At 40.6% G+C, this 25481-nt stretch overlaps 1 protein-coding gene across 2 annotated transcripts in view; it reads left to right on the top strand.

Annotated features, from left to right (window-relative positions):
* Window positions 1–18106, top strand: part of LOC118798172 (bromodomain-containing protein 3-like) — a 24473-nt gene extending 6367 nt beyond the window's left edge. Inside the window, exons 6-20 of one of the 2 annotated variants that reach the window (XM_036557532.1) lie at window positions 412–744; window positions 978–1106; window positions 2372–2581; window positions 3475–3722; window positions 4924–5258; window positions 5501–5587; window positions 6309–6611; window positions 6835–7160; window positions 10617–10755; window positions 12047–12138; window positions 13015–13084; window positions 13187–13305; window positions 15535–15746; window positions 16028–16205; window positions 17392–18106. In XM_036557532.1, the coding sequence (XP_036413425.1) occupies window positions 412–744; window positions 978–1106; window positions 2372–2581; window positions 3475–3722; window positions 4924–5258; window positions 5501–5587; window positions 6309–6611; window positions 6835–7160; window positions 10617–10755; window positions 12047–12138; window positions 13015–13084; window positions 13187–13305; window positions 15535–15746; window positions 16028–16205; window positions 17392–17460 (2850 nt within the window). In that variant the 3' untranslated portion in view covers window positions 17461–18106. The remainder of the gene's footprint in view (window positions 1–411; window positions 745–977; window positions 1107–2371; window positions 2582–3474; window positions 3723–4923; window positions 5259–5500; window positions 5588–6308; window positions 6612–6834; window positions 7161–10616; window positions 10756–12046; window positions 12139–13014; window positions 13085–13186; window positions 13306–15534; window positions 15747–16027; window positions 16206–17391) is intronic. The other variant, XM_036557533.1, reaches the window with a different exon arrangement.
* The last annotated feature ends 7375 nt before the right edge of the window (window positions 18107–25481 follow it).

The following is a 25481-nucleotide window of genomic DNA, read 5'->3' on the forward strand; positions in this document are numbered from 1 at the left end:
TTCTGATTCTCAGCTGATTCTGAACAGATGTAGTTTTGATTCTTGATTGATTCTGAAGTTATTCTGATTCCAATTGTGAACCAGTTCTGATCCTGAGATGATTCAGATTTTGATTCTGATTCTCGACTGATTCAGAACAGACTCTGACACTAATTTTGAACCGGTTCTGTTTCTGATTCTGAAATGTTTCTCATTCTGTATTGATTCTGATTCTGATTCTCAACTGAATCTAAATGGTTTCTGATTTAAATTCTGAACGTGTTCTGATTCTGAGATGTATTTTGATTTTGATTCTGATTCTTGACAGATTCTGAACTGTTTCTCAGTCTGTACAAATTCTGGCGCTAATTCTTGATTGAATCCGAAAGGTTCTGATTTTGTTCTGATTTTGAATTGGATTCTGATCCGCAGCAGAAGAAGAGTCAGAAGAGGAAGGCCGACACCACCACCCCAACCGCCAGCGACCAGCTGGGCGAGTCGTCTCCGGGGGCGACTGAGCCCCGCCTGCGGCGGGAGAGTGGGCGGCCCAGGAGAGACGTGCCGGACTCCGGGGGTGCGGTGGGGGGTCAGACGGCACCCCCCGGCCCACGGCTGCATTACTGCCGGGGTCTGCTGAAGGAGATGTTGGCCAAAAAACATGCAGCCTACGCATGGCCCTTCTACAGACCGGTGGACACCAAGGCTCTCGGTCTCCATGACTACCATGAGATCATCAAACACCCCATGGACCTCAGCACCATCAAGGTGAAAAGCAGCAGGGGGCGCTCTAACCGCTGCCCTTCTTAAGGGTCTTATGACTTATTTGCAAAACACATGCTGGGCATTGTAGTGAGAGAACATTGATTAACTTGAAATTTATGGAAAGTTTTGGATTCCATAGTCGTATCGGACGATTCTCAAGGTTAAGTATCGGTATTGCGATCAGAAAAGTAAACGTGGTATTGTACGTTGTGTTGAGTGCGGTTTGTGTTGTACAGGTGAAGCTGGATAGTTGTCAGTATCCAAACGCTCAGGCTTTCGCTGCAGACATCCGGCTGATGTTCTCCAACTGTTACAAATACAACCCTCCTGACCACGATGTGGTGGGCATGGCCCGCAAACTACAGGTGAGGAGCAGTACAGGTGTACCACTAACACATATTCAAATCTTACTCAGGCATGAGGGGCGTTCTCTTAAGAGTCTTTAATTAACGCCTTACATCCCATAATCCTCAGCCTTAATAGTATGCAAATGAGGAAGGTATGTAGATTCCAATCTAGTATCAAAAGTGTATTTTTCAGCATTATAATACATGTATGCTATGTTTTTATTAAAATGCTACAGTCTCATTTCCAGAAATGTTGGGACGCTGTGCAAAATGTAAATAAAAACAGAATGCAATGATGTGCAAATCATTAAAATCATATATTTAATTGAAAAAAATGTAAAGACAACAAATCAAATGTTGAAACTGAAATTGAAAAATTGAAACTGAAAAAAATCTTTTTAGAAAAACGTACGCCCATTTTGAATTTGATGCCAGCAACATGTTTCAGAAAAGTCAGGAAAGGGGCAACAAAAAGTTGTGTAATGCTAAAAAAAACACCTGGTAGAACAGTTAACAAATAATTAGGTTAATTGGCTACAAGTCAGTAACACAATTGGGTATAAAAAGAGCATCTCAGAGAGGTAGGCAATGCTTAAAAATAATGTTTCTCAACATAAAATAGCAAAGAACTTCTGCTTTTCATCATCTATAGTACATTATATCATTAAAAGACCTGAGAATCTGGAGAAATCTCTGTATGAAAGGGACAAGGCCAAAAACCAGTATTTGCTGGCCGTGATCTTTGGGCCCTCAGGCAGCACTGCATTAAAAACAGAGATGATTCTGTAGTGGAAATCACTGCATGGGCAACAGGATCCAGAAACGCTGCCACCTTCTCTGGGCCTGAGCTCATTTAAGATGGACTGAGGTGAAGTGGAAAAGTGTCCTGTCGTCTAACGAATTATGCCCCCATCCCAATTTTTTGGGAACGTGTTGTTGGCATCAAATTTAAAATGGGCATATATTTTTCACGAAACAATAACATTCCTCTAAACATTTGATATGTCGTCTATGTACTTCAAATAAATATAGAGTTTTAATGATTTGCACATCATTATGTTCTGTTTTTCCAACATTTTTGGGAACAGGGTTGTAAAATACTGAAAGAAAAGTAATAATTGAATGAATTACATATGCTTTACATACATTTGCTCTCTAATTAGTTAGGGGGGGGAGGCCTGCCTTAATCCTTAGGCTAATTCACCCGTATCTCCCTAGGTTCTTGAGAAAGGTCCTAAGGAAAGAACAGTTGGTAAATGAGGCCCAATATTTTTTTTTATTAGGAAGTTTTTGAGATGCGATTTGCGAAGATGCCCGATGAGCCAGAGGACACGCCCGCTCCGCCCTCCCCCTCTCCAGCCCTCCACCATCAGCCAGTCAAACAGCAGCCCACGCAGGCCCCGCCCACCAGCCCCTCCTCCGACGAATCAGAATCTTCAGATGACGGCTTGGATCAGGAACGCACTCAGAGATTGGCTGAGCTCCAGGAACAGGTGAGAGAGAGAGAAGGAGAGAGAATAAGACAGAGTTTGTGTTCTGTTGTGTTTTATGTAAATTAGGGCCTAAAAAATATGACAATGTTATAACTGATACTAATGCTGACTTTACAGAGCTGAAACTTTTGATTGTCAACATTTTCATCCGATACAGTTTTCTAATGTTTGAATAATCTTGGACTGGAAGAGGGTCTGTGATGCAGCATAGCAGACGATACAGAGCTCAGCTTTAGCGCATATGAAGAGTGACAACCTGAAGCTCATATTTACCTGTATGGATATAATAGAGTGAAACCCTCAGCGTCATTTAGTGAATTTTGGTTTTGGCCTCTTGTCTGGCAGTTTGAACAGATCTTATGAACTGATTCAAACCAGACACAAAGATAATCATAGCTGCATCATCACAGCTGCATAATCACAACTTCATAACCAGAATCACATAATTACAGCGGCATAATCACAATGACATAATCACAGCTGTATAATCTCAATCACATAATTACAGCTGCATAATCACAACCACATAATCACAACGGCATAATCACAAGCACATAATCACAACCACATAATTACAGCTGCATAATCGCAACAGCACAATCACATAATCACAACCACATAAATACAGCTGCATAATCACAACATAATTACAACTGTATAATCACAAACACATATTCACAGCTGCATAATCACAGCTTTACTGATTAATATGGGTTAAAAATTTTTCAGTAAATGAACCTTAAATACTCTAAATTTGTCACGTCCTTATTTCCAATGTATCGATTTGTTGTTCATTCCTAAATGTAGTTTTTTGTGTAACAGCCATCACTGCTGATAAATACATAGTTCAGGCCCTGGTGTAAAAAGATTGTGCTCAATGTCGCCCCCTACAGCTGAAGGCCCTCCACGATCAGCTCGCAGCTCTGTCTCAGCCCCCAGCCTGCAAACCCAAGAAGAAGGAGAAAGAGAAAAAAGAGAAAAAGGAGAAGATGAAAGAGAAGCATCGGACGAAAACCAGTGGACCGCCTCCACTGCTGGTGGAGGAGCTTCTCACAGAGACCACGCCCACACCGTTTCAGCCAATCAGGAAGAACAAGATTGCTAAGGAATCGACCCCTCCGAAAAAGGCCAAGAAGCTTGAGTAAGAACTACATTTCCCATAATGCCCTCATTACTGCTGCATCTTACACAACTAAGACTTTACTTAGCTTATCGTCTTTTAAACAGTCAGTCACTCTGAATCAGCGTTCTTCCCTGGAACCAGTTGGTAACCGGAAATAAAGAACAGTTAATAACATCATGATGTCATTATGAATATCGTCACTGTCAGAAAAAACCTGTCAATGTACAACATGGCAACTTTACAGGAGAAAGGAAAAAAATCTCAACCTTGAATAGAAGTTAATGAAAAAGTGTATTTTTTTTTCAAGTCATTTTGCAGTGTTTCAGTTGGTCCGTTCATCATGAAATATTAAGACAATAAACACAACAGCTGGCATTTTTAAATTCTGTTAAAAAAAGACAAAAATGGTGATACAAGGTTTTGTCTCTAAAAATGTATCAAGTTATAAAAAAACCTATTTGATCAGTGTTTGTGTTGCATTTACAAGATGAAGGAAATCCTTAATTTGAAACAAAGAATTTATTATCTTTGCTAACATTAGCAGATTTTTAAGTTAATTGCGTCTAGAAACTTTCAGTGCTAACGTTAAGTAAAACAACGATTGTAGCTACAATAATGACAATAATAATAATAAAGAGTGCTTTACAGTGTGAACTAAAAACAACAAAGAATGGTTATCAAAAAGTCAAATAAAAGTAAAGGCAAATAAAATGATGAACTGTAAGATGCAAAATATAAAAGAAACAAAAAGTAACAAAAAAGAAATACATAAAAAAATAGAACTAAAGGTACTAAAAGTATATATTTGATGAAGAAGTTATTCAGCTTTGACAGTGCAATTGGTCATTAATGACAGTGTGTAGGATATTTATCAAAAATTAATAATCAGACTATGAAGCTAGACAGTGAAGTGTAAGGTCACATTAGCAGGCTAGCCTACACTCTAAAAAATAGAAGTGTAAAAATGGGTTTTTAGGAGCGCTGCTGTAGAAGAACCACCTCTGGTTCTCTAACGAAGCTCTTAGTGTCTGGAACCACTGCTGTGAATGAAAAGAGAGAATGTGAGGAACCTTTTTAAAGGCATTTCCCACTAATCCCTGCTTATTGTTTATCTCTCTCCCTCTCTCCCTCTCTCTCTCTCTCTCTCTCTTTCTCTAACTCTCTCTTTCTCTCTAACTCTCTCCCTCTCTCTCTCTCTCTCTCTCTCTCCCTCTCTCAGAGGGAAGGATGTGAAACCTGGACGCTCCCTGGCTGCCCCTTTGTTGGCCACGCCCTCTCTCGTCCCTTCGCTGGAGTTGGAGGAAGAGGCTGTTTCTCAGGAAGCTTCTGAAAAGCCCATGACTCTGGAGGAGAAGAGGCAGCTGAGCCTGGACATTAACCGGTTGCCAGGCAACAAGCTGGGCCGTGTGGTCCACATCATCCAATCACGCGAGCCGACACTGAAGAACACGAACCCGGATGAGATCGAGATTGACTTCGAGATGCTGAAACCCACGACGTTGAGAGAGCTCGAGAGATACGTCTCGGCCTGCCTCAAGAGGAAGAGGACTGCAGGTCAGAGTTCTGATAGAATCAATGCCCAGAGTGAAGTTCTAATAAAATTATCATCAAAATGAAGTTCTAATAAAATTAATGTCCTGAATGAAGTTCTGATAAAATGAACGTCCAGAATGAAGTTCTATTAAAATGAATAGATAGTCTAATAAAATTTGTCAACAGTGAAGTTGTGACAAAATTAATATTCACTGTGAAATTATAATTCAATCATTGTAGTCAGTGTGTTCTCTCTGCTGTAGGTGAAAAGTCAAATGTGATGAAGATGAAGACGGGCTCTTCATCAGGCAGCACTGAGTCCAACTCTTCAGAAACTGAGGAATCTTCAGGTACTCACACTGTACATCAGTTTATATCACAATACCTACATTTAGAGTCGGTTATTCACTCAGCCTAATGAGAAACTGTAGAACAGACTCAGTTTATATCACAATACCTACATTTAGAGTCGGTTATTCACTCAGCCTAATGAGAAACTGTAGAACAGACTCAGTTTATATCACAATACCTACATTTAGAGTCAGTTATACATTTCGAATTATAGATAATCTGAATGTGTGATTAAGGGCCATGTTAGGATGTATCAGGTGTCATTTTCTGTGATTTAATTGAGCTAATGTTAGCATGGTAGCTAATTTATTCTCGTTTTTTTACCTGCCAAGCTTCAGTTATCTGCAACAACCAAGTCAAGCTCAGTAGTCTTGCATTTTGAACTGGAAACTTGACACAGTGTTGCGACCCTGAATGCATTATGTTAGATGGGATTTTTACTATGTGCTATTTTTTGGAACAAAATACATTTGAAAATGAAAAATCAGCTGCTTGTTTACAGAGTCAAATAAAGGACTGCATTTTTGAGGAGACTGATTGTTGAGCACAAGGTGTAATGTGTAGTTACGCTATGCTATTTTGATGCAGGTGTAGCAGCAGCACTCAAACCCAGCACATTTACCTGGATCACATTATTTACCTCATAGAATCGGGTACATTTAATTGGGTAGAATTGGGTGAATTAGAGTTCTCAGGCTGTTGCTTCAACTATTTTGACAGGGCCGGTCCCTAAGCAGAAGAGGAAGCCCCGCGCTGCTAAAGAGGTCAAAAGGTCAAAACGTCCGGCAGAGGCCCCGCCTCCTCCCAGCACTCAAGCCGCAGTGGTTCAGTCCACCGCCCCGTTGTCTTACCTGCCCCCCACCACCCAGGCACTGCAACCATCCCATCTCCTCGGAAACAGCTTCGACTCTCAGTTCGGCCCACCTTTAGCACCGTCGCACACACTGAACGCAAACGCAACACACACACCGGCCGAGACACACCCCTTCCTCAACCACAGCCCAGCTCCGCTCCCCTCCCCAGGTACAAATGCACACATATCAGATTGTTTGTTAATTGTTTTATTGTGGTGTCATTAACAAAAACGATGACCACTCATGATTTTGGCGTCTTTCTTTCTGTTCTCTTTTTTCTTCTCTTTCTCTCTTTCTCTTCTCTTTCTCTCTTGCTCTGTATTGCACTTTGTCTTCTCCTATATGTTTTTTCATCCATTCTGTTTTTTCTTTATGTCTCTCGCTCTCTCTAGCTCTCCACATCGCCTTGCCTCAGCAGCCCTCTCGGCCAACGAGCCACGCTGCCCCTCTCCTTCCAAAGTCTTCTCCTCTTCCTCTCTCTCTCCCTCCGAAGTCTTCTCCTCTTCCTCTCTCCCTCCCTCCGAAGTCCTCCCCTCTTCCCCTCTCTCTTCCTCCAAAATCCTCTCCTCTTCCTCTCTCGCTTCCTCCGGCCCCTCCCCTGCAGTCCTTAGCCCCTCTGGGTCCGTCTCTTTTGGGCCAGCTTTCTGCCCAGCCTCCCCAGGCCCTGCTGGAGGATGAAGAAGATGAGGCAGAGGAGTCGCCGCTTCCTCTCAGTCAGGTAACTTCAGTTGCTCCCTCTTTTGCCGGCGAATATGCACTACTCTAAACAGGCTTCCCTGCCTCCCTGTCCACTCTCTCACTGAAGTTTTATTGTGAACCGGGAATTTCTTTTGCCTGTCAACCTCACTGGCTCACATAGAGCAGAACAGCTGCCGAATGCTAAGGCTTGTGTTGTTTGAAGCACCCTGCGGGCTGGAACTGATGTCAAGTGATAGATATTCACTTCTGACTAAGCACCCCAGGTACCTTCATGACAACTTTTGGGACAGGTCCTGGTCCTGGAGGACCCCCTGATCTGCACATTTTTGTGTTTTCCTGCCAAAAACACACACTTTTCAACTCAGGAAGGGCTTGTTAATTAGATGATTTGTTGGATCAGGTGTGTGGGGAGCTGGGATGGTACTATGTACAGGGCAGGTGGTCCTCCAGGACCAGGGTTGCGAACCATTGCTCTAGGGCACCTACAGGTACAAGGCACCCCTCACCAACAACTCGAATCCCAACAGCTTGGTGCTCAGCATAGTAGCATACAGTCATAGCAGAGGCGCAAGGACCCTCAGCCAAGATACCACCAGCATGCAAGAAAGACAAGCAGTCCATTCTAAAACGCTAAAGCCAAACTGCAGTGATCTACAATGATTCAGACTGGTAGTGCTCAACCCATTGAGATAACTGTGCCAAGTGGCAAACAAGACCAAATGTCTCAGCCTCTTTTGTAAGAACTCTCTCCCATTACTAAATGGGTACAACAATGGGTCACTAAAGATAAACCATGCTACAAGTGCAACCACACAAGTTTCCCTGGTCCTGAGGCATGTACCCTAAGGAAGGCCTCGAGAATGTCAGGAGATTCACCAAAGGATCACACCAAAGGCCCATCCACTTCTTGTCATTGGAGCAGGCTACACCCGTTTGATCGCAGACAAGGAATCGATTTAACTGGTACCAAAGTTAGTACCAAAACTGGGCCTGTAGTTGTCTATAGCAGACTTGAGTTTGGATGGACTGTGAATCATCTAGTATATCCACATGCTACGTTACCTCCCTGGAACCAACACCAGACCTTGTTTTCACAAAACATCTCAAAGTAGGGCTGCTGATCTAGAATCAGATTCTTCTCTTTGTCACTATTACTTTACTTTACAGATCCTAGATCAGCACTCCTACTCTAGGAACCTTCATGAATGTGGGCCCTGATGATCTCTTCTTGAATGGAGGCAGTGATGCCCAAAGACCCAACTGAATCTCAGGTTTATGAATTTGAATAAATGAACTTGATTGACAGAGGATGTGTGATGTGATGCAGTCCAGATGAGGTGGATAAGTAATGCAATTCCTGGTGTGTGTCCTTTCCTTCATCCAGCACAGTGGTGTTTAATTTCTTATTCTTCTACCAAGGCCTCTCAACACCTCCCAGAGCCAAATGTTTCACCAGGTACATTCTCTTCCTAGGACCTAGCCTTTGTTGAAGTTTTCCTGGAGGAGCCTAGATATGTACAAATGCATGTCTATACATTGCTTTTAATAGGCATGTCTGAGACAATGCGGAAGGGATGAAGATGTCTTACAATCTGTAGAGGAGTCATTCTATGTGGATACCTGTCTCCAGAGCCTTCCAGCTGTGACTTGTGAACCTTCTGATGGTGTACCAACCCCTTGCAGACAGGGGATTTTTTGCTGTTTGACGTTGCTGCACATGCCTTGCTTCCCTCTTGTACCAGGTCAAAGAACACTGAATGTCCCACCATGCCTCACAGGTCACTGTTCTTTTTTAGAGGTTATGGTCAAACAAGAGGAGCCTGAATAGACCTTCTGATGTTTCTTTGTTCTGATTGTTCAGTGGCCACCATGAGAAACCCTGGAGATGATCTTCGAATGCCATACAACCTGTATCCTCTTTGATTTATTGAAAAGTTTGGATGCAAATGCCTTCCAGCTTGCACTGACGATTAAGCAATGAAGTGCTAAGATCTCAGCTACAAAGGGGTCTAGTGGATCAGCAAATCAATTTGAAATTCAATCTTCCAGGAGCCTCTAACTTTGCTTAAACATGGAGATCCAGTTGTTGTTGTTGATATTGATGGGGTGGTGGATTGCTGCCTCCCATCAAGAATATTGCATACCAAGAGACAGTTGCGTAACATTTGTACGACGACCGACCACTTTTGGTCTCAGTTTGTCAGGAAATGCATACCAGCCCTTGCTCTTCATCAAAAGTGCATTCAGAGTAGCCTACCGACAATCTAGCCCAAGATGCTGATGTGATAATTGTCAATCAGACATCTGGGGACATCGCAGTTGTTTCCAGATATGCAGAGTGAACAGAATTCTGACATCTCAAGGCTCTTAAATTGAACAATTTGATACTCTAGAGAGCAGCTAGTTTGCTTATCGAAACAGTGAAAGTTACCACACAGTGTTATAGACTTTTGCGTCTGTTTGAAAATTGTACCTAATTGGATTTGTAGATTTTTTGTAATTCATGTTTTATTATTTTCCATTTAAAGAAAAAAAAACACAACCCCCCCCCCATTCCAGCCCCGACCCACACACACATAGGATTTACAAACAAGAAAAAGTCATAGATACAACACAGGACACATGAAAATTGAGTTACTTCATTTACACCTTAACACAGTTAAGTGAGCACAAGGGTCCTGACTTTAGATATTCCGTGAATCCGTGTATCAAGTACGGAAGTCCGGAGAGGCCATGAGCTGTTGCTATAATTTTCTGGATTGTTATATTGAGATAACCCGTCTACTAAAGATAACAACTTTGTTGTCTTGTGATCACAAGACCCTTAACTTGTTATCTCAAGATAACAACTTTATCTTGAGATCACAGGATAATTAACTTGATAGTTAACTCGTTATCTCAAGAAAACAATCCAGGAAATCATATCTACCTCATGGCCTCATGACTTCCGTAATCAAGAGTTCTAGGGGCAGCGTTGCTAATTCACGCAGATGATAGTTTCAGATATACAATAAGGTATGGAACCAGTGCCGTATGGACAGGTTGTGAGGGGACAGACAATGCTGGACGCCTTTGTGCTGCAGTTAAACCAGAAAGCCATATTTTCCGGGATCTTCTTAGAGCTATCATTAAGTAAATGAAGGTCAGGGTCCATGGGGGAGTATATCTCGGTCAGAGAAGAGAGAGAATCAACAACCTTCTCCCAAAAAGCATAAACTTTTGGGCAGTCCAACATAATGTGCATAAAAGTTCCCAGAGTCCCATGTGGACAGAAAGTACAAAAGGGGTGAGGGCTTAAAACCAAGTGTCTTACCCTGGGTGGATTTGTAGTTTGATAATTTGCTGAAGTAAGACCTTTAATTCAAATTTGGAAGGAAAAAATATACTTAATTACTCAAAAGGTGTAAGTATGGTGCTTAGATGTGATTAGAGTGTAGTTTTATTAAATTCTTTTCATGTTTTTGTGTGAATGCAGGTGCAGTTGTGTTTGCAGTCTCTTCAGGCTGGCATACAGATGCACACCGACAGAGCACAAACGCATTCACTCTCCCACCCGCCAGCTGTGCTGCAGCCGAGCTCAGTAGCAGGAACATCTCAACAGTCGTCTCCACTGGGTGAGAGCTGGAGCTTTTATTGAAAATAAAAGTGGTCTGAGTACAGCCCCTGAATTTCTGTCCGTGTTTTGTGTCTGAATCCAACCCGAGCCCCATTAAATTCTGTCAGAACCCAACCTGACACGAAACCACAGCATCAAGTTTAGAGCCTGAACCCGGCCCAAGTAGAACAAAATTCGGTCCAAAACTGACCAGAACCTGCCTATGACTACCCAAAGACAAGACAGCAAAGGTTACCATGTGCCAGTATTAGCTGTCATTAGGTCACGGAAGAATAAAACATAAAACCAATAGAAAATATTATAAAAAAATAATCAGCTAGAGTTAAATATCTTATTGCGATTTTTCTGACCAATTTTGAGATTGTGATTTAAATTGTAATTATTTTCTCTAAATTAAGGCCCAGGCCTTTTTTTGGCCAACTGTTTTTCCACTGTCTCAAGGCTTGATTGCATGGATGTTTGGTTTCTTCTGATTGGTCTAACTCATCCACATGCAGCTCACCAGCTCCATGTTTTTGGGTTAAACTTCCCCACTTAAAAATGTTAAGACAGTATTTTAATACAATATTTTTTTCTGATTTGAAAATGGCACTCTTTCATATTCAAATTTTGATATAAAGTTGATTCATGTCTTATCCCTATAATCATCTGCTCAAAATTAAGTATAATCCTGCTTTAATAAATTTATTCATCATCTCAAACCTTTTTAGTCTAGGTAAGCTTTCCATGCTGTAGTGGTTTCATACACTGTAGTGCTGATGTTGTGAATTCTGTCAAAGACACAACTGAGGGACTCCATGAGCCAGATTTAAAACTATGTTAAAGTAATTAATGTAAAGAAGCAGAATAAACTAAGAAAAACTGAAGTGGGGTTAATGCAGGATAAAATCCGTTAATGGGAGACAGATGGTGAAAACCCACTCGTGGAATTTGAAACCTACTGAGACACATATTCAGGAAATGACGTCTGAACCCGTCTGGACAGATATTTCGTTATTACACACACTTATATCAGTTTTTTGAGTAAAAGAAGTTTTCAGAACAGAATAGTGTAATGTGGTGTCCCACAGGGCTCTGTTCTAGGCCCCTTCTGTTCTCCCTTTATTTACTGATCTGTTGTTTATGTGGCTATCACTTCTATGCTGCTGTGCTCAGTTATACGAGATGTTTGAATCACATATAAATAACATTTTTAGACTGCATGTTCTCACTTGAAATGTTGAGCTTCTTCAACTACAGTGAAAAGCGCTCTACAAATACTATTTCTGTGTTCAAAACTTTTTCGATAGGTCCACTAAAGGAAAGCTCTTCCCTGCTGATGTCAGAGTTCCACTCAATGGTTCATCGCTCTCCTCCTGTCAGCTCACAGCGCAGTAAACGAGTGAGTGTATTTGTTTCTGTATGTGAATAACATGACTGTACTAGTCAGTTGCTGCTGGTATGGAATTGTTTCTAGTCTGTTCTAGTCTTGTAACTCTGGGCTGTGTTAAATCTGCCTAATTCTGCTAAGGGTTATTCTGTTCTATGCTAATTCTGTGTTATGCTAGTTGTGTGTAATTATACTTAGGGTTATTTTGCGCTATGCTAATTCTGCTGGTTTGTAATTCAGTGCTATGCTAAATCCGTGTTATTGTGCTGGTTTGTAAATTTGTGCTATGCTAATTCTGCTGGTTTGTAATTCAGTGCCATGCTATTTCTGCTATGCTAATTCCTGGTTATTAGGATTAAGTAACTCTTAGTCCCACAGCGGGGAAATTTCACCTCCGCATTTAACCCATGCAGTGAAACACCACATACACACTAGTGAACACACACACTAGGGGGCAGTGAGCATACTTGCCTGGAGCGGTGGGCAACCCTGTCTACAGCACCCAGGGAGCAGTTGGGGGTTAGGTGTCTTGCTCAAGGGCACTTCAGTCACGTACTGTCGGCTCAGGGGATCAAACCGGCGACCTTCCGGTCACAAGGCTGGTTCCCTAACCTCCAGCCCACGACTGCCCAGACATAGGCTGGAGACATTGTGCCAGCTGGAAATTTGTGCTAAGCTAATTCTGTGTTATTGTGCTGGTCTGTAATTCAGTGCTATGCTAATTCAGTGCTATGCTAATTCTGTGCTATGCTAATTCCATGTTGTTGTGCTGGTCTGTAATTCAGTGCTATGCTAATTCAGTGCTATGCTAATTCAGTGCTATGCTAATTCCATGTTGTTGTGCTGGGCTGTAATTCTGTGCTATGCTAATTCCGTGTTGTTGTGCAGGTTTTGGTGAAACAGGAGAGACTGCGCTCGTCTCCAGTCAGTCCGTCTGAAACTAAACCCAGCCGTAGTGGTGAGTAGTTTCTGTGTAGTCTGTCTCCTCCTGGTCAGCGCTAATAATCTTGACTTGTTTAATTATTTCTCTGTCTGTCTGATCTCCTCCGTATCCAATCAGGAGCTCCCCTAAAACCTGTGGGGAGTTTAGGGCTCCGCTCATCAAGTGCTCCAACTCTGCCCCCATCTGTACAGGACAAAATCAAACATGAGGCGAAAACACCCATCGCTCCAAAAAAGGTGTGTCTGCTCTCTGAACCCTGAGCAAACATCACAACATTTAATAAAAATCAGACACAGCGGAACATTTAACTACAAATCAGCCACAGCGGAACATTTAACTACAAATCGGACACAGCGGAACATTTAACTACAAATCAGACACAGCGGAACATTTAACTACAAATCACACACAGCAGAACATTTAACTACAAATCGGACACAGCGGAACATTTAACTACAAATCAGACACAGCGGAACATTTAACTGCAAATCAGACATAGCGGAACATTTAACTACAAATCAGACACAGCAGAACATTTAACTGCAAATCACACAGCGGAACATTTAACTACAAATCAGACATTTTAGAACATTTAACTACAAATCAGACACAGCAGAACATTTAACTACAAATCAGACACAGCGGAACATTTAACTACAAATCAGACACAGCGGAACATTTAACTACAAATCAGACACAGCGGAACATTTAACTGCAAATCAGACATAGCGGAACATTTAACTACAAATCAGACACAGCGGAACATTTAACTGCAAATCACACAGCGGAACATTTAACTACAAATCAGACATTTTAGAACATTTAACTACAAATCAGACACAGCAGAACATTTAACTACAAATCAGACACAGCGGAACATTTAACTACAAATCAGACACAGCGGAACATTTAACTACAAATCAGACACAGCGGAACATTTAACTACAAATCAGACACAGCGGAACATTTAACTACAAATCAGACACAGCGGAACATTTAACTACAAATCAGACACAGCGGAACATTTAACTACAAATCGGACACAGCGGAACATTTAACTACAAATCAGACACAGCGGAACATTTAACTGCAAATCAGACACAGCGGAACATTTAACTGCAAATCAGACATAGCGGAACATTTAACTACAAATCAGACACAGCAGAACATTTAACTGCAAATCACACAGCGGAACATTTAACTACAAATCAGACATTTTAGAACATTTAACTACAAATCAGACACAGCGGAACATTTAACTACAAATCAGACACAGCAGAACATTTAACTACAAATCAGACACAGCGGAACATTTAACTGCAAATCAGACACAGCAGAACATTTAACTGCAAATCACACAGCGGAACATTTAACTACAAATCAGACATTTTAGAACATTTAACTACAAATCAGACACAGCAGAACATTTAACTACAAATCAGACACAGCGGAACATTTAACTACAAATCAGACACAGCAGAACATTTAACTACAAATCAGACACAGCGGAACATTTAACTGCAAATCAGACACAGCAGAACATTTAACTGCAAATCACACAGCGGAACATTTAACTACAAATCAGACACAGCGGAACATTTAACTACAAATCAGACACAGCGGAACATTTAACTACGAATCAGACACAGCGGAACATTTAACTACGAATCAGACACAGCGGAACATTTAACTATGAATCAGACACAGCGGAACATTTAACTATGAATCAGACACAGCGGAACATTTAACTACAAATCAGACACAGTGGAACATTTAACTACAAATCAGACACAGCAGAACATTTAACTACAAATCAGACACAGCAGAACATTGAACTAATTTGACTAATCGGACACCTCGGAACATTTAAATACAAATCAGAATAATCACATTTTAAATAAATATAAATCTGAATAATCAGCACATTTAAATAAACACAATCAGAATAATCAGAACAGTTAAATTGGTTCCATTAGATGTTCATTTAAAGAATAATTATATATCCACAATATAATCACAATAAAATTGAGTCACTGTTTACAATAAAATAAAACCAGTTTTGTTGAAGATAAATACAGTTATTCTGTTATGATGCTACTAATTTACATAAATAATGTTATATACAATAAGAATTCTATTAAAATGAACTGTCTTTATTCTTTCTCTCTCTCTATTCTCTCTCTCTCTCTTTATTCTCTGTATCTCTCTCTCTCTCTTTATTCTCTGTATCTCTCTCTCTCTCTTTATTCTCTTTCTCTCTCTTTATTCTCTCTCTCTCTTTATTCTCTGTATCTCTCTCTCTATTCTCTGTATCTCTCTCTCTCTTTATTCTCTTTCTCTATCTGTCTCTCTCTCTCTCTTTATTCTCTGTCTCTCTCTCTCTTTCTTTATTCTCTTTCTCTCTATGTCTCTCTCTCTTTTTATTCTTTGTATCTCTCTCTCTCTCTCTCTCTCTCTCTCTGTAGGAGATGAAGATGAAGAGTATGGGTTCCTGGGCGAGTTTGGCCCAAAGACCCGCCTCCTCTTCCTCTTCCGGCTCCTCATTGGCTCGTTCGTCCAGCGACAGTTTCGAACAGTTCCGCCGGGTGGCGCGGGAGAAGGAGGAGAGAGAGAGAGCGCTGCAGGCTGAGAGAGAGAGGGAGAGAGAGAGAGTGCGCAGAGAACACGACAAACCGCGGTGAGAGCACAGCTGATCACTCCTCCCACTCACTCCACAGCTGATCACTCCTCCCACTCACTCCACAGCTGATCACTCCCGCATGGGTTTAACAGAAACAGCAGCGGCCTTCAGCTGTTTCCAGTCGGTTACCCTCAGTAAATAAACAGTGGCTCAGTAAATAAACAGTAGCTCAGTAAATAAACAGATTGATTGGTTGATCATAAAGCACTGTGAACTGCATTCTTATGTGTCACTAACGACGTCAAATGTTTCTTCTCTTGTGTCTTCTTGCCCCTCAGTGAGGAGGTCTGTGAGGAGGTCCGTAAGGTCCAGAGTGAATCTCTCACTCCTCCACAGCGGCCGAGTCAGACACCGCCACCCCAACCACAGGCCCAGCCCCGCTCCAACACGCCCACCACGGACCACCAGAGGGAGCTGTTACGCAGGAGAGAGCAGGAGAGGAGGAGGAGAGAGGCGGTGAGACATAAGACACATATAGTAGTTGCTGGATCATTTATAGTAATTACGGAATTATTTATAGCAGGTACTGAATCATTTATAGTAGTTACGGAATTATTTATAGCAGGTACTGAATCATTTATAGTAGTTACGGAATCATTTATAGCAGGTACTGAATCATTTATAGTAGTTACGGAATCATTTATAGCAGGTACTGAATCATTTATAGTAGTTACGGAATCATTTATAGCAGGTACTGAATCATTTATAGTAGTTACGGAATCATTTATAGCAGGTACTGAATCATTTATAGTAGTTACGGAATCATTTATAGCAGGTACTGAATCATTTATAGTAGTTACAGAATCATTTATAGCAGGTACTGAATCATTTACAGTAGTTACAGAATCATTTATAGCAGGTACTGAATCATTTATAGTAGTTACGGAATCATTTATAGCAGTCACTGAATAATTTATAGTAGATAATTGATCATTTATAGCAGGTGCTGAATCATTATAGTAGATACTTTATCATTTATGGCAGGTAATGAATCATTTATAGCAGGTACATAATCATTTATAGCAGTTACTGAATCATTTATGGCAGGTATTGAATCATTATAGTAGATACTTAATCCTTTATAGCAAATATTGAATCATTAAAGAAGATACTTAATCATTTATAGCAAGTGCTGAATCATTGATAGCAGTTACTGAATCATTTTAGTAGATACTTAATCATGTATAGCAGGTACTGAATCATTTACAGTAGATAGTTAATAATTTGTAGTAGTTACTGAGTCGCATATAGCCGATACTGGGTCATTGATAGCGGTTACTGAATCATTTATAGTAGATACTGAATCATTTATAGCAGGTACTGAATTGTTTTTCTAATTTACAGCATGGTTTTGTGTTTGGTCCGTAAGATATCAGTTGATGTAACACGTGTTGGAATAGATTCACTGACGTCCGAATAATCACACAAATAAACCATGTTCTGTGTGTTAAAGACTTTAATTCTCACTCATAAATACTTCCATTGTGCAAACATGTAAAAATAAAAACATATGGTGTGTATATATATATATATATATATATATATATATATATATATATATATATATATATATATATATATCTTAATCTACGCTGCACTGTTGACAGTATTATCTCTGTGTGTTCTCTTCTCTGTCCTCTAGATGGCAGCAACGATCGACATGAACTTCCAGAGCGACCTGATGGCCATTTTTGAGGAGAACCTGTTCTGAGCTTCGGCCAGAAGAAGAGTGATAGAGAGCTGTATTCAGTCAGAAACTCGTTTTCTTTTCCCCCCATCTCTCTCCCTCCCTCTCTCTCTCTCTCTCTCTCCCTCATTTTCACTCTTTTTTTATTAAAGAAGGAAGCGAAAGACCTGCGTTTACTTAATGTAAGTGTTAATATCTGCTGCCAATCAACTGTGAGTGAGAAAAACAAACGAGAGAGAGAGAAAGAAGAGGTAGATTATTCCGTGTCCACTTCAGAACAGCATTAAAACTGGCTTTAAAAGGAGCGAAAGCAGGAAAGAAGGAGAGAGAAGGCTTGTGACTGTTCTTTACCTGTGTGTATATACATATATTTATAGAGTTTTCAGTTTATTCTGAGTTTGAGAGAAATACAGCTGAGTACTGTGTGTAGAGTACTGTGCAAAAGTCAGAGACCCCCCCCTTCATTCGTTTTATTTCCAGTCAAAACGGCCGTTAAGTACAAGTAATTCATTTTTCAGAGTCATTAAAAAGCAGAAAACACATCTTTAATAGTAAATGACTCTGAAACCCCAACATCAGTGAGTCACTCTTTCCTTTTATTCCAGCTTCCTTTCTTTTCAGGAGACTCACTTTCAGTTCCTCAAAGAATCTGCAGACACACCTCCAAAGTTCAGTCTGAGAAGCTGGTTGATGATTTTCTGAAGTAATCAAACACATTCAGTGGTGTTGAGGTCTGGACTCTGGGGTGGTCAGTCCATCGTTCAGCTTCTTTGTTTGATGTGTCCATCTCCTTTTCTCAGTGAGGTTCTTCTTGATCAGCTACACATCCTTTCAGACCCACAGCGCTGAGTCGTCTTCTCACAGTGGAAGGATGGACAGAAACACCTGTGGATGTTTTCAGATCTGATCAGCTTGATTTTCTCCTCTCTCTCAGAGACGAAAGCTTTAAGTGCTGTTTATCTGATGGGGGCAGGTTTGGGGTCGACCAGCTCTTCCAGGTGGTTGTTAGGAGCCACATTTTCTCTGGAGCTTTTAATCAGTTTTTAAGCTCAAGTTATGGAAAATCACTGATTTCTATAACTTGTACTTGAGTGAATATAAAAGAAATGAAGGGGGGGGGTCTCTGACTTTTGCACAGTATTGTGTGTGTGTGTGTGTGTGCGTGTGTGTGTGTGCGTGTGTGTGTGTGTGTGTGTGTGTGTGTAAAAGAAGGTGTAATTTGTATGTAAATGATACTGAAATGGATGATGAACGTGTTGCTTTTGTTTGTGTACAGACTTTATTACGATGGAAGCACTTATTTGTGCATATAGTTAATGTATGCTAATGCAGTGTGTGTGTGTGTGTGTGTGTGTGTGTGTGTGTGTGTGTGTGTGTTCCTAACGTGGAGACTTATTGTTTAACTTCCTCAGGATCCTTTGCCTTAATGGTTTAATTCATGCACACCCACTGCAGATCTATATGAATATGAAGCTGTAACTGTATTATTTATAACTAACAGTCAGTGATGCTGAGGTGAGAAGCTGAATTTGGGTTCGTTTAGATCAAAGCCGTTTTTATGGGACAGAGACTATTGATGATATTTTATTATATTGGCAATGATGGTTCAATACAGAATGCTTCTTTCTTTTATTTATGTATTTTTTATTTTATTTTTTCCCATTTTTCATATCTGTGAACAGAGGCTGCAGCCAGGCCAGGGCAGGATTTACATATATATATATTTGTTTTAAATAACAATTTTTTTATTTTTCAGTTTTTGTTTCAGAACATATATTTTTTTGTTTTTTTTCCCCACTTTTTTCTCTTTCTTTATTTTTTTTCCCGTAGTTTTAAACAGGAGTTTGTGTTGTTTCTTCTTTTTTTCTGCTCCAGAAGTAACTGTTAGAATCTTTCTCTCTTTTTTTAATATGTTAAATTATTCTTTCATATCTCTGAACAAAGACTGCAGCCAGGCCCAGCTATAATTTTTACAGTTATTTTCCTTTTTTTTTCTTTTTTAAATAGCACAGGATATTATGGGATATTTTTTTTTAAGTTTTTTTGTTTTAGAAAGTTTTATTTTTTTTCTTGTATTTTTTTTCCCAATTTTTTCTCTGTTTATTATGTTTATTTATGTTAAACAGACATTAGAACCAGGCCAGAATAGAAGTGTTTTTTTTTTTTTTCTTTTTCTTCTTTTTTTGGTCCAGATCTATAAAGCTAAATGTCAGGTTGGCTGTGTTTGACTTCATCTCATTTGTTATGAAATGTAATTTTCATTTTGATTTAATTTTGTTTGTATTCGTTGTTTTTGTTCAGCTGTAGTTTGGTACATTTCTGATTTGGGGTTTTTGCTTATTTAAGCTTTGTCAGCTGTAGTTCTGGGATTTTTATGTGTTATTTTTTGTAATTTTGCCACTTCGGTTCCAGACTTCATCCTCGTCTGAGTTTTAGATTTAGATTTACTGTGGTAGCATTGTGACGGGATAAAGCCGATGCTCACTGTAGGTCCACAGACATTACTCGTTTTGCTTATGGACAGAATGGGACTCGTTCTGTTGAATTCTTTTGTTTGTTTCTTCTTCTGCAGTTGGACTTCGTGCCATTGTTTGTCACTGTTTTAGGTTAAAATTCTTTGTAGTATTTCAGAGTTTTATTTTAGGCTGCTTGAATCTTGAATGTGGTTTTTGTTTTTATGTTAATGTTTTTTCTCATTGATGTTATGTTTGGTTATATGTGTGGGTTTTTTTTTCTTTCCTTTTTAAATCTAAAGTTGGAATTTTACCCAGTTGTGTTGTTGTTGAGTGAGGTGGACAGTTTCAGTTTATAAGATGATGGAATAACTCTGTTTTCTAAAAAGAAAAAAGTCAATAAAAATATTTTAAAAACTAATATTTGTTGAGAAATGTTGGTCTGTTTTTGTTTGGATGTAGAAATTAGTTTTGTGAGAAAAATAATTTAAAATGTTAATCTACAGAAGTTTTAGTGATCGGAAAAAAAACAAGGAGACTTTATGACGTGCTGAATGTATACATTCAGACCTAAAGATGGCTGCTGCTCTTTTTAGCCCTGCTAATGTATGCTATAGCTATACGTATGGGGGGGAGGGGGGGTTCAGTTCAGTTCAGTCATTGTGAGTTTAAAAACCTGATCGCTTGAGGGACAAAGCTGTTGCAGAGTCTGGTAGTGATGGCACGGATGCTCCGGTACCTTCTGCCAGACGGCAGCAGTGAGAAAAGCCCGTGTGAGGGACGGATGGGGTCGTCCACAATGCTGGTGGCTTTCCGGATACAACGCGTGGTGTAGATGTCCGTGATGGAGGGGAGAGAGACCCCGATGATCTTTTCAGGTGTCCTCACTATGCGCTGTAGGGTCTTACGGTCGGAGGCGGTTCAATTCCCAAACCAGGCGATGATGCAGCTGCTCAGGATGCTCTCCACAGTCCCCCTGTAGAACATGGTGATGATGGGAGGGGGGAGATGAGCCTTCTTCAGTCTCCGCAGGAATTAGAGGCGCTGCTGGGCTCTCTTGGCTATGGAGTTGGTGTTGAGGGACCAGGTGAGGTTCTCACCGAGAAACTTGGTGCTCCTGACGGTTTCCACAGCCAGTGATGTTCAGTGGGGGGTGGTCACCGCACTCTTCGGAAATCAACAACCATCTCCTTAGTTTTGGGGGCTCGGACGCGGATTTTTCTGTAAAGCTGGTTTGTGACAACACCTGTTGTAAAAAGCTATATAAATAAACCTTCACTTGACTTTTTGGGGGTTGACTCTGTGTAGAGTTCTCCGCACATCAGCAGGCACAGTACCTGTTCACTTGGAGGAGATGTGGTTTTCTGTGCTTCAAACCGAGCATAGAAGTTACTAAGTGCATCTGGAAGGGAGGCATCACTGTCACGAGCAGGTGGAGGTGTGATGTAATTGGTGATGGCCTGGATGCCCTGCCACATGCGCCGTGTGTCAGCAGTGTTTTGAAAGTGATTGTGGATTTTCTTTGAGTAGGCACGCTTAGCCTCTCTGATGGCCCAGGAAAGCTTGGCTCTTGCTATCCTGAGGCTTGCTCTGTCCCTTGACTTGAAAGCCTTGTCACGGGTTCTCAGTAGCATGCGCACCTCTGCAGTCATCCATGGTTTCTGGTTGGGGTGAGTTGTGACGAGTTTGGAGACAGTAACATCATCGGTGCACTTGCTGATGTAGCCAGTCACTGATTCTGTATACTCCTCCAGGTTGATGGAGTCACCGGAGGTTGCTGCTTCTCTGAACATCTCCCAGTCAGTGTGCTCAAAACAGTCCTGAAGAGCAGAGATAGCTCCTGGCGGCCAGGTTCTCAGTCGCTTCTGGTCTGGTTTGGCGCGTCTGATGAGCGATCTGTATGCTGGAGTGAGCATCACAGAGGTGTGGTCTGAGTAGCCGTAGTGGGGGCGGGGTTCGGCCCTGTACGCGCCGGGGATGTTTGTGTAAACAAGATCCAGCACGTTAGCCCCCACATACTGATGAATTTTGGGCAGTACTGACTTCAGATTGGCATGGTTGAAATCTCCAGCAACAATAAACAGTCCGTCTGACTCTGTACACACCCATTGTTAACAGGTGGATAAAATGAATCACAAAGCCTTGCAATCTCCATAGACAAACACCTGCAGTAGAGGATCGCACTGAGGAGCTCAATGTCTTTAAACAAGGCACTGACGTAGGATGCCACCTCTGCCACAAGTCAGTTTGTGAAATTTCCATCCTGCTAGATCTGCCCCAGACAACTGTAAGTGCTACTAATGTGAAATGGAAGCATCCAGGAGCAGCAACAGCTCAGCCACGAAGTGATAGACCACTCTAACTCACAGAGTGGGGCTGCTGAGTGCTGAAGCACATATCGCATAAAAATCACCTATCCTTTGTGCATCAATCACTACAGAGTCCCAAACTGCCTCTGGAAGCAACATCAGCACCAGAACTGTGTATTAGGAGCTTCATGAAATGAGCCTCCATGGCTGAGCAGCTGCACACAAGCCTAAGATCACTATGCGCGATGCCAAGCGTCGGCTGGAGTGGTGTAAAGCGCCGCCACTGGACTCTGGATCAGTGGAACCGTGTTCTCTGGAGTGATGAATCAGCTTCTCTATCTGTCAGTCTGATGATGAGTCTGGGTTTGGTGGATGTCAGGAGAACGTTACCTACCGGAATGCAGAGCCAACAGTACAGTTTGGTGGAAGAGGGATGATGGGCTGGGCTGGTTTTCAGGGTTTGGGCTCTCAGTTCCAGTGAAGGGTGATGTTGATGCTGCAGCACAAAGACATTTTACACAGTTATCTGCTTCCAGCTTTGTGTCAGCAGTTTGGGGAAGAACCTTTCCTGTTCCAGCATGACTGAGCCTCTGTGCACAAAGCAGCTCCATAAAGACATGGAGTGACCAGTTTGGTGTGGAGGAACTCCAGTGGCTGCACAGAGCCCTGACCTCAACCCCACTGAACACCTTTGGGATGAACTAGAATAGAGCTTGTGAACCAGACCCTCTTGTCCAACATCAGGGTCTGACCTCACAAATGCTCTTCTGACTGAATGGACACAAATTCCCACAGACTCTCTCCAACATCTTGTAGAAAGTTTCCCAGAAGAGTGGAAGCTGTTTTAGCTGCAAAGGAGGGACCAACTCTATATTAATGCCCATGGTTTGGAATGGGATGCATGTGTCCACATACTTTTGGCCATGTAGTGTGCCTTAGTCCATGTTTATAGATAACAGTCTGTCACACAGTATCGGAAACCACTGAACAACTCCACATGGTTTGAGACAAGCAAGTGTGAGACAAATGCAGTTGGCTAACTGGCTGTAAGCTTTAAGCTGTAATGGGGACTACAAGCTTCCATTAACTGAAGAAACAAACTTCAGACACCAAACGTGTCTCAGAGTGGCTGTATTCGGGGTAAAATGGGGGAAACTAGAGTTTTATCCTAGACTATCGCTTTAATTTGTGTTTACAAACAGGAAGCTCCCTCCTCTCTTCTCCACTTCCTCAGTGCTCACACACTCCTGACTCTGTTTGTGTGTGTTTGTATTTGTTTGTAGTAAAACTAGAGAAAACACAGGTCTGACCTACAGAGCCAGCTGAGTTTGTAAAGAGCTCCGATCTGTCTCAAACACATGGGACATATTGTTATTACATATAGATACTTACATGTATATAATACACATGGGACATATTGTTATTATATGTAGATACTGACATGTATATAAATGTATGGGACATATTGTTATTACATATAGATACTTACATGTATATAATACACATGGGACATATTGTTATTATATGTAGATACTGACATGTATATAAATGTATGGGACATATTGTTATTACATATAGATACTTACATGTATATTATACGTATGGGACATATTGTTATTAAATATAGATACTTACATGTATATAACACGTATGGTACACATTGTTATTACATGTAGATACTTACATGTATATAAATGTATGAGACATGATTATTACATATAGATACTGACATGTATATAAATGTATGGGGCATATTATTATTACATATAGATACCTACATGTATATAACATGTATGGGACATATGGTTATTACATATAGATACTGACATGTATATAACACGTATGGGACATGGTTATTACATATAGATACTGACGTGTATATAAATGTATGGGACATACTGTTATTACATATAGATACTGACATGTATATAATACGTATGGGACATATTGTTATTACATATAGATACTTTCATGCATATAAATGTATGGGACATTGTTATTACATATAGATACTAACATGTATATAATACGTATGGGACATATTGTTATTACATATAGATACTTACATGTATATAAATGTATGGGACATTGTTATTACATATAGATACAAACATGTATATAATACGTATGGGACATACTGTTATTACATATAGATACTGACATGTATATAATACGTATGGGACATATTGTTATTACATATAGATACTTACATGCATATAAATGTATGGGACATTGTTATTACATATAGATACTAACATGTATATAATACGTATGGGACATATTGTTAATACATATAGACACTGACATGCATATAATACATACGGGATATGTTAATACATACATATATATTATAGGTATGGGCCATATAAATATTGCATGTAGGTACTTACTCATATATATATAACACATAAGAGACATAAATTAAGATATTATTTTAATCTAATATATATATTAAAATATAAAATTTACATTATTTTAACATATTAGAGCAAAAAAAATAAAGATTGCAGAAACTAATTGGAACACAGCTTTAAACTTTTGCTTTGCTGCATTAAATAAATTGAAGTTTTTATTTGAATTTTTGTGTGGAAATCCTTGGCATGACTGACCCAGACAGACAGATGTATTAATGAAGCAATAACCTCAGTGTAAAAGTCTGCAGACCGTTAGATTCAGATCGGTACTACAGAGTAAGAAGTCTCATACAATAATAACTGTAGGTTTCCTGCCACGCAGCGAGACCTGAAAACAGAAAACCACAAGATCACCCAGTCGGAAAGACATGACGCAGACGAGTGTTCAGTCTTACTTTAGAAACCTGACAGCTAGAGACCTGCTTTAGCTTAACTCTGCCTTAGGAAAGTGTGAACAGGTGTGTGAACAGACAGACCGCAAGAGGGACTTGACTCTCTGCCCTCCTGCCCTGAGACTGTAGGAGGGTCTTGACTCTTCACAGAAACTTTGACGTACCCCTGTACCTGTGGAAATTTCCCCTGAGTAACTCAGACCCCCACACATCATCACAGCGGTGGAAATCCCACCGTTACAGCACTGAGAGTCTCTGTAAGAAAGTGCTACATTCTATAAACTGTGTATGTTTAATGACAAAGCTAAGATTACCAGTAAGTGGCACTAATAAACCAAGCTTGTGTCATTTTAGAGAACATGGATTTACAATGAGCTCCCACAGAGACTTACACCTTACCAGCTCAGTGTGATCAGACAACATACAGGGAAACATTACAAATGTAAATCCGGACGAGTGTGAATCCGCTTTAGGTAA

This window comes from Colossoma macropomum, unplaced genomic scaffold (genome assembly GCF_904425465.1).
Source record: "Colossoma macropomum unplaced genomic scaffold, Colossoma_macropomum, whole genome shotgun sequence".
In the NCBI taxonomy this organism is placed as follows: Eukaryota; Metazoa; Chordata; class Actinopteri; order Characiformes; family Serrasalmidae; genus Colossoma; species Colossoma macropomum.